Source organism: Equus asinus, chromosome 7 (genome assembly GCF_041296235.1).
Source record: "Equus asinus isolate D_3611 breed Donkey chromosome 7, EquAss-T2T_v2, whole genome shotgun sequence".
NCBI lineage: Eukaryota > Metazoa > Chordata > Mammalia > Perissodactyla > Equidae > Equus > Equus asinus.
The window spans coordinates 89,661,876-89,672,156 of record NC_091796.1 but is presented as its reverse complement, the minus strand read 5'-3'; the positions used below and the strand labels follow the sequence as shown (position 1 = coordinate 89,672,156).

Here is a 10,281-nt window from a genome sequence, read left to right as displayed (position 1 = left end):
AAAAACCAACCTGGTCAAAAAATGGGCAGAGGGTATGAACAGATATTTTTCCAAAGATGGCCAAGAGGTACATGAAAAGATTTTCAACATCACTAATTTTTAGGGAAATGCAAATCAAAACTGCAATGAGATATCACCTTACACCTGACAGCATGGTTATAATTAACAAGACTAAAAGTAACAAATGTTGGAGAGGATGTGGAGAAAAGGGAACCCTGATACACTGTTGGTGGGAATACAAACCGGTGTAGCCACCATGCAAAACAGTGTGGAGATTCCTCAAAAAATTAAAGATAGAAATACTATATGATCTAGCTATCCCACTATTGGCTATGTATCCAAAGAACTTGAAAACAACAATTCAGAGATTTATGCACCCCTATGTTCACTGCAGATGATTCACAATAGCCGAGACGTGGAAGCAACCCAAGTGCCCATCGATTGATAAATGGATAAAGAAGATGTGGTGTATATATATATATACATACATATATATACACATACATACATACACAGACAATGGAATACTACTCAACCATAAAAAAGACAATATCACCCCATTTGCAACAACAGGGATGGCCCTTGAGGGCATTATGTTAAGCAAAATAAGCCAAACATAGACAGACTACCACTGCATGATTTCACTCATATGGAAGATAAACAACACATGGATAAAGAGAAAAGATTAGTGGTTACCAGGGGGGAAGGGGGTTGGGAGGTGAGTTAAAGGGGTAAAGGGGCACATATATATGGTGATGGATAAAAATTAGACGATTGGTGGTGAGCATGATGCAGTCTATATAGAAACTGATAAATAATAATGTACACCTGAAATTATATACAAAGTTATAAACCATTATGACCTCAATAATATAATTTTCAAAAATAAGAAAAATAAAATAGTCAAACAAACAAAAAATAAGAATGTGGAGTATCAGATTCTGAAAGGTAGGGAAAGTTGTTCTGTAGAGGGCTGATTGAAGCATCGTATCATATGTGGGTAGATAAACTCTTTGAATAAGAAAGAAAACCCTGCAGATTTCCTGACCCCTCCCTAAAAACACATTCGGTAGGACTGGTGTGGGTGCTGAGGATCTCTAGCTGTCCTAGGAGCCCCAGGTGAGCCTGTTTGCCTCATGTTTGAGAATTGCCAACCTGTCCGACGCCGCCAACAACCACAAGTCTGCCTCGGTCACACCAAGTATCAGAGACACTGAGGTTCTTATTTCCAGCAGTGGGCAATGGGGGTCCCCGCAAGAAGGGGCATGAGCTGTCTTTTGTGGCTTAACTGAGACTCACAGTGGGAACTTTCTGGAACCCCAGGGCCAGTGCCTCCCTCCTCTAACCCAGGTTAGGGAAACTTCTTAAGTTATCAGGATTTTCCCTGGCCTCGAGGGCGTGTCGGGAGGAGGAGCCACAGTCTTGCTGTCATGGCCCCTGGGAACAAATGTGCTGTCCACAAGTTGGGTGACTTCTCCTGGCCTGAGGGCTAGGAGCTGCTGCCAGTTCCCCCTTCTGTTCTGGGCTGATGAGGCAGGTGGGCCTAGGATATAGGCCCCAACACTGTGCTCTTTCTTCTCTACTGAGAGTCCCCCACCCCCACTCCCCAGGACCAACTGTCGCTTTAACTGCTGAGAGAAACATTCCACTGGTAACAGCCAGCCCCTCACTGCCCCAGCACACAGCAGGCAGTGATCTTTTTAGCCTCTCCATCAGATCAAATCCCTCCCATGACTTCCAAATCACATTTAAGACAAGATCTACTCCTCACCAGAGCTGACAAGGCCTGCCATGGTCTGGCCCATGCCTACTTCTCCAACCACAGCTGGCATTCTTCTCTATCTTTCCTCACCAGCCACACTGGACTATTTGCTGGTCCTACAACAGGCCAGCCTCACTCCTACCTCAGTGTCTTTGCACTTACCATTTCCTCCTCCAGGAATACTCTTCTTCCAGCTCCTCACATGACTGTCTCACATCTCCACTGAAATGTCACCTCCTCAAAGAAGCCTTCCCTGACTACCTTGTGTAATATAGCACCCCTTCATCACTCTATCCTCTTATACTCAAAAGTCAGAAGTCAAATAGGATGTGACTTTTCTTTATAGCAATTGTAATTCCTTGAAATAATACTGTTGACTTGTTTCTTCCTTTAGTTTGTGGGCAACTTGAGGAAAGGGGCTTTGATCCTCTCACTGAAACATCACAAGCAACTATCACAGTTGCTGGTATGTAACAGGTTGTCAAGAAAAGATTTGTTAAAGAAATGGATAGATGGATGGGTGGATTGATAGATGTAACAGCATCTTCTTAGTCTTGCCTCTCCTCTCCTTGAACACACACACCCTTGTACATACAGAGGGAAGTACTCATCAGGCTCTGCATTTCTTAAAAAACCTGCCTGTGTCCTTTCCAATTTGCATAGCCGTATACTTAGAAGCTGCACCCAAGGGCTCTTTATGGAAGCAGAAAGTGATGGAGGACCAGATACTCTGTGCGGGAATGTACTTTAAGGGAAGAGGGAGCTTTGGGGCCTGGCCTTGGACAATCAGGATTTCAAGTCAAATACTGTCATAGAAAATCATTTTATTGAACAGTAAGGAACCCCACTGGGTCATGAAAGGGCTGGGAATAAAGGAGCATGTGCACCTCATGTGGGATGCTGCTTCACTCTCTTCATCCTGTTCCTGCTCCAGGGAACAGGTCTTCCCAGGTCACTTTATTCTGCCTCCTGAGACCCTAGGCAGGAGGCTCCCTGGGTAGCCACAGATCACGTCTTTCAGTTTCAAAACTCCCAGCTTCTCCTGTTTTGTGTTGGTAGCTGTTGGCAACGACTCAGGGCAGGAGCCCATCTGGTAGACCGGGCCCCTGATAAAGCCATTGGGCATCATCTCTCTGCTCCTGGATCCTCCTCAGCTTGCAGAGTGCACATTTTTCTTTCCTCTGCCAAAGAAGGGACCCTAGACGATTGAGCAGAGGAAATCAGGTTTTCTTCCAGGCCAGCTTCGGTCCTGGGATGTTCAGAGAAGCCTCTCATTTGAAACCTCAGTTTCCGAGGCTCCTTGCCCATGGCCAGTTAGTATGGAAGGAGGCTCCTGGCCAAGAAAGGCTCAGACAGAACAACTCAGGTTCTAATCCCCAATGGTGGGCAGTGGGGGTCCCTTCAGGAAGAAGCATTAGCTGTCTTAGGCAGTTAAATATTTGCCCTCTCTACAGAGTAGCTCAGCCAGTGACCTTCTGTGGAGTCAGCCTCCTGCCGCCATGCTGCAATGTCCTAATATTGGGGCCGGGGCAGCCTAGGTCTTGGTCGGACTCTGCCCCAGCTCGATGTCTCTTGGGCGCCCGCATGGGGACTGGCTTCCCTGCTTCCACCTTTGCCAGGGTGACTTTGTCCAACTCTGCCCCAGCTCGATGTCTCTTGGGTGCCCGCCTGGGGACTGGCTTTTCTGCTTCCACCTTTGCTAGGGTGGCTTTGTCCAACTCTGCCACAGCTTGATGTCTCTTGGGCACCTGCCTGGGAACTGGCTCCTCTGCTTCCACCTTTGCAGGGGTGGCCAAAGGAGCATCCCCATAGGCCCGGTAGCCACCAACCAGGCAGTATGTCTCTCCGTGCCAGACCATCTGGGTTTCTCCACACCCTTGGTAGAGGACATGGTATAGACAAGGTGTAGGAGGAGAAGTGGGAGCCGCTGCTGCTGTAAAGAAAATCAAAACTGATCAGTCACTTCTGCTGGAGAAAGTCTCCTGCCAGGACCTCCCCTCTCTCATGTCTCTCTCAGTTTCTAGTTGAAGCTCTTTAATCTGCTTGGCATCCAAAACACAGCCTTGACCCATCACCTCTCAGTGCCCTAGAGAAGGGATGTGAGTTACAAAAGGAATTCCATGGAGCCTATGGCAGCAGCAAGAGACCAGGAAATCTGTTCCCAATTCCCAGAGAACATGGTAGAACCCAAAAATAATTGCAATCAGGATCCTCTCCAATTGTCCCTTCCACAACAGAAAACATTTCTTAAGGTCTCTCACTTCTGAGGCTTTAATGGAAAGGCCTTTCAAGCTTTGGAAAAAATAATCTAATCCAAATCAGTCAAGATCCCTTTTCACCTTGGCAATGCCTCTTGGGCCTCCTTCATCCCTCCTGTTTCAACCACTTTGAGCTCTAGCCTCTGATACTTTTATCTAGATTAGAAAAAAGGACAAACACTGAACAGGAGGTTCAAAGCCAGAATCTGGGTAGCGAGTCTAGGCTTACATCAGCCCAACCTTGCAGGACACCATTTCCTCAGCCCTCCAGGCTCAGGATCACTTCATCACTCCCCTTGCCTCTTCTGTTCTTCCCATCAACGGGACACCACTCTTTCTCCCAGTACTTAGCAGCTCAGTCTGGGAAGTGTCAGAGGGGACCCACGTGGATGTCTGCGTGACTGCATGGTAAAGGTGCCTGGGTCAGAAGTTGAGGTTCAAGAGTGGACTTTCACAGCTCTTCCTCAAACTGCTCCATTTATCACTTGCCAACAAAAATGTACTTTTGCTAAGAGACCAATCAGGACAGGGTCTGAATGGAAGCATCTTGTAGCCCAAAGGGGAAGGCTACATTTGTAAACCTTTCTGAACTCTCCCTCAGGGATGACATTTCACTTGTCCTCAGCAGTGAGCGGGAACACTGTGGGTCCCTGAGGGGGCCCTAGGTCACTGGTATTACTTACAGCTGGGGAAGTTCTCAGGTATGGTGGGCAAGCCCAAAAGAACATGTGGCAGCCAGGTGAGGTTGTATGTATATCAATGCCTCTTACACAGATGCCCAGACTAGGCCTACCTGCTCCGTTGCCCTCCCAGGGGGCAGAGGACAAGTTGGAGTGCATATAGAAGATCCAGTCAGACATTCTCTCTCAGGCAACCTAACAGATTGGTTTCTGGTAGAGAACTAGTAGAGAAGTTTCCCCAAGAGCACCACGTTTGCGTAGTTGCCCTGCTATGGCAACCATGAGAGGGTCTGTGAGGTCATCACTACCGGTGAGGTCACATAAGTCACATCTGTGACTTGAGGGGCAGGCTTCAGATTCTCGGGGTTTTGTGGAGGAAAGTAAGGTGGAGGCAGAGAGGCATTCTGCCTGGGCCCTCACACCTGGCCCTCCCCACGCATGGCCTAGTCAAGTAGCCACTCCTCGTGGAGCATGCCTGTGGGCTGGCACAGCCTCAGGGACCACAGGAGGCAAAAGAAGCCCATATACTGAGATTGGCTTGAGAGGCAAGATTAACTTAAGAGAGAGGTAGATTGTATGTCACTGACGCTAAGTATTCAACAGCTGGAGAGGCAGAGATCTGTGTGGATTAGAAATCAGAGAAGGCTCCTGGGTGGTGGGCCTGAAGGACAAGTATGATTTGGACCCATGGAGAGGAAGGTAGATGTTCCAGTTGGGAAGAATAAATGTAAAGACAAGCTCTTTTCAACCTTGTGCTGCCCCAAATGTAAATTCATAGAACCCTCACATTTTTACAACTGAGGACTCAAAAACCCGAGCAGTTAAGGGGTCTACCCAAGGTTACACGGGCAGTAGAGAGGTGTTCTGCTCAGTGCTAGGGCTTCATGTCGGGGCTCCAGATTTGTAGCTGATAGGAGTACGAGGACCAGCTCACCACAGTCCAGTGACACCAGGAGAGATGTTAAAGGTGCTCCAAGGCAAAATGAGGGTCTCGAATGATGTCACGAAGTCGGAATGATGGGCCCATATAATATGAAATTCAAAACAAATTCATGACAAAATGACATCATACAAAATGACAACCTAATCATTACACTCCTTTCTCCCTGCAAAAGGGAAAACAATGACAATCCCATCACCACGAAAGGAAGAGATGTGGGCTCAGCAGCAGCCCAGGTGAAAAATACAGTCAACGCTGTGAAAAGGTGTTACCACAAGATGATTTAGTCCTACTCAGAGGAGGAGAAAATAGACAACTCTCCTCTTAGCCTGATCAGGCCCAAAGGAAGGAACTATATTTGGGGCAGCCTTTGACACAGTGTGACCAAGAACTTTCTAGCAATGAGTGATAATCTTCCTTAGGGGGGCGCTCCTTGTGGCTGACCTTGAATAAACAAAGATGGGACATTTGTTCACTGAGACTGTTGCAGAGGGGATGTGCCCAGGAGGTAGAGACTGCCTGGGCTACTATTCTAGAGGGCGGCCAACCCTGGTTGAGCAACACAGCACCTTCTCTCTACTCCTAAATTGATCAGTGTGGTACACAATAGGACAGATGAAGTCAGGCCTAATTAGAGCAGGCTACTTTTGGGGAGGGCCCTGGAGGAGGTTCATGCTGGCAGGTGGGCCAGTAGGCAGCCACTCAAATTCTCCAAGGCTCCAGAGAGATTAGTTGTCTGGGAGCATCCCTCTGCTCTGGTGGGGGCACTGAAACCTTATCCGGACTTGGCTGGGTCTCTGTGGAAGGCAGAACAGCATACACAAATGGCTTATCAACTTAAGAGGGTTTGAGACTCACCTGGGGAGTACACAAAACAACTTAAAAATACGTGTACATAGGGAGTCGGCCTGGTAGCATTGCAGTTAAGTTTACGTGCTTGGCTTGGTGGCTCGGGATTCGCAGGTTCAGATTCCGAGTGTGGACCTAGGCACCACTTGGCAAGCCATGCTGTGTCAGGCATCCCACATATAAAGTAGAGGAAGATGGGCATGGATGTTAGCTCAGGGCCAGTCTCACTCGGCAAAAAGTGGAGGATAGGCGACAGATGTTAACTCAGGGCTAACCTATCTCAAAAAAAAAAAAAAAATTACTTGTACATAGATTCCTGGGCCATTCCTCAGAAAACTTATCCAAATCTGGAGTGGGGCTCAAAAATCTGCTGGGGCTGGCTCAGTGGCATAGTGGTTAAGTTCACATGCTCTGCTTTGGTCGCCCAGGGTTCTCGGATTTGGATCCCAGGTGTGGGCCTACACACCACTCATCAAGCCATGCTGTGGCAGTATCCCACATACAAAAGAGAGGAAGATTGGCACAGATATTAGCTCAGGGCCAATCTCCCTCACAAAACAAAACAAAATTGCACTTTTAATAAGCTTCTTGGGCAGTTCCACCATAGTGCTCCAAGGATAGAGCGACCAAATTATTACCTAAACTTGGTCAGTTTTGATAGTCAAAGTGGGGAGTATTAAAAACTGTGCCAGGCATAGACGTAAACAAGGAATATCCAAGGAAAACAGAGATGTATAGTAATTTTATGCCTGTATCACATTTTCAAAAATCTAGTATGGTAGTTAAGAACGCAAATCTTGGTGTAGACAAGACCAGATTCTGTCCAACTTAACTGTGTGATCTTGAGCAAGTTCTTTCATTCCTCTGAGCTTCAGTTTCTTTGTATGGAAAAGAGGTATGATTGTACATTTAGTACAATATTATCTTTTGGCAAAGGTTGCCCTGGGCCCATTTCTGTTCTCTGAAACCTTATCATTTTCAGTGTGCAAGTATTTTTAAGTCATTTTGTGGAGTATTAGATTTTGACTCTCAACTGTTCATTACTTTAGGCAAAACTTATATAACATTGCAGAGACTGGAACCAGCAGACAGTCCAAGGGTGCCATCTGTGTATTTTGTCAGTTTCATAAGACAGTTCAATCCTTTCTCTTCTTCCTCTGCCACCAGGGGACAGAAAAGAAGGCAGAGCCTGGAAATGCACACCAGCCACACTTGTGTCAGTCTGCCTTTTATTCTTCTGCCAGTACTTCCCAGAGAGACTTCACCAAGAGTGACCAAGCCTGCGGTCAGCATTGTTGGTGAAGGAAATTCTCTCCACTGCTAGTCACTTCACCTTTCCCTTCTCCTGGGGGCTTAATGGATGTTTTGGGGGCATGAAACAAAATCTAAATGTTTACAAACTAAACCGTCAACTGAAAAAGCCTTTGTCCTGGGTGTGGTAGTTTGGAGTGTGAATCTTCTCAGAATTCAGTTAATTCTGCCCCAGTGGTAACTATTATTAGAGGAGATCCATAAAACATCATTTATTGTTAGCAATCGTGACACAATGCAAAGCCAAAATCTACTTTATGTTTCCTGAGTCATGGGAAAGATAACAGAGAGCCCTGCTCAGAAGCTCACCCTCCAATGGTGGCCAACATCTTACCTTTTGAAGTCAGACAGCAGTTTACTAGTCCTCCAGGCAGGTGACTGGGCAGCCTAGCACATTCTACTGACAAGTGCTCTCACCCCCCCAAGGACACAGGGAAAGATCCTTGTTATGGCATCACATTTAAGCCAGCTTCAGTCAGGTTTGCTGGGGCAAAGGGTCTCCCACTGAGGACCCTAGTCCTGGAAGCCTTCTCCTCTGGCGAGCTGTCAGCTCAATCTTCAGAACCAGGCTCACATCCCAGGGATGGGTCACAAAGATGATGACTGTACCTGGCACCTCACTCCCCACATGGCCCACCTCCCTCCCTCCCGACCCCGCTCTGTGGATGTAGTCTTGCCGGGTGAGGCCCAAATCATAAGTGACAACCAGCTCTGCATGGGTGCTGTCCAAGCCCTGAGAGGCTATATATATGTAGAGAAGTATGTCTCGGGAGCCCTTTGGGAAGCACTGGAAAATACCTGCCCTCATTGAGGCTAGCAGTTGTCCCCAAAGCCTTAGGTTTCAGATTTTGTGGTCATCTAGAATACATCCTAGCCAGTTCACAGTGCTGGAGCTCTTACAGAACACCAGAACAGTTCCTGAGGGGCCCGTCCTATATGCTCTGTCATGCTGCTTGAGGATCTGCACCAACTCAGTCACCTTCTCTGCTCCCTTCAGCCTCATAAATGTCTGTCTGACATGAGGCATGACACAGTGGAGCATGCAGCTAGTGACTGTGGTTAGAGAGTCTGGGCTGGCTTCTTTACTCAGCAGCTGGCTTACACCTTTGGGAAATGTGCCCCCTACCATAACCAATTGAGCTGTCGGATGGAAGGGTTCTTTTAAGACAGCTGAGCCTTGCGCTACGTGGCTCTTCTCCATAATGCAATCCACTAGTTCCAAGAAGCTTCATCCAGCAGTGTTTCTGCTTCGTCCAACACCAAGAAGGAGAGCTGCTCCAGCCTGATTAGTTTTCTTGTCAGGGCCTTCCACAGAGCCCCCGGAGTGGCCACTTGTACACCTGCCTGAGGGTGTTGGGACAGTTGCAGCTTGATCCTACTCATGCCATGGCCTCCCCATAGCTCCTGCACCTGGAGGCCCAGGGAGCTGTCCAAGGGCTGGGCTATACCCCAGACCTGTTCCGCTAATTCTGGTGAAGGCACAAGGACCAGGCCTCGAGGAGCAGGGATACAGTGGGAGTCCAGGCATGGCTGCCCAAGAACAGTTGAAGCAGAGGTAGTGGGTAGTTGAGAGTTTTGTCACTGTCAGTTTCCACAGCACAAAGGATGTGGCAGCCACGAGGTTGTGAGGGGATGGTACTCAACTGCACCATTGTAGGCCGAATGACTTTGGGAGCAACTTCCTGTAGTGCACGCAACATGAGGGGCTCCAGACCCAGATGGGTGATGCCAATCAGTTGCATCTCTGTACACTAACAACTAACTAGCATAAAGAGAACTCAAGAATATAATGGCATTTACAATCACAACAAAAAGAATAACATATCTAGGAGTAAACTTAACCAAAAAAGAGACAGACCTATAACTGAAACTATACTGAAAGACTTTGACTGAAAACTATAAGACATTGAAAGAAATCAAAGATGACATAAAGAAATGGAAAGATATTCCATGCTCATAGATTGGAAGAATGAACGTAGTTACAATGTCCAAATTACCTAAAGCAATTGACAGATTCATTTCAACCCCAATCAGAATCCCAATGACGTTCTTCACAGAAATAGAACAAAGAATCATAAATTTCATATGGAACAACAAAAGACCTAAATAGCTAAAGCAATCCTGAGGAAAAAGAACAAAGCTAGAGGCATCACAATCCCTGACTTCAAAATATACCTCAGGGGCTGGCTGGGGTGTGTAGTGGTAAAGTTCCACCCTCCACTTGGGAGGCCTGGGGTTCACCAATTTAGATCCTAGGCCTGGACCCACACAGCTCATCAAGCCATGCTGTGGTAGCATCCCACATAGAAGAACTAGAAGGACTTACAACTAGGATATACAGCTATGCACTGGGGCTTTGGGGAGGAAAAATAAAAAGAGGAAGATTGGCAACAGGTGTTCGCTCAGAGCCAATCTTCCTCACAAAAAAAAAAAAAGGAGTGGGCTTTATTTCTGTAAAGAAAAGAAAAATATATATACATA

General features: G+C 47.1%; 1 protein-coding gene and 1 pseudogene across 1 annotated transcript; both read right to left on the bottom strand.

The window, feature by feature from the left end:
• Positions 1-3,222: 3,222 nt before the first annotated feature.
• On the bottom strand, positions 3,223-4,880 carry LOC123287198 (DPEP2 neighbor protein-like). Its single transcript, XM_070514515.1, has 3 exons — positions 4,814-4,880; positions 3,541-3,695; positions 3,223-3,372 (listed from the first exon to the last, which is right to left on the bottom strand). The coding sequence occupies exons 1-3, from the start codon at positions 4,878-4,880 to the stop codon at positions 3,223-3,225; spliced, it is 372 nt and encodes a 123-aa protein (XP_070370616.1).
• Positions 4,881-8,275: 3,395 nt separating this feature from the next.
• LOC106834819 (probable ATP-dependent RNA helicase DDX28) lies at positions 8,276-9,542 on the bottom strand (annotated as a pseudogene).
• Between the last annotated feature and the right edge of the window lie 739 nt (positions 9,543-10,281).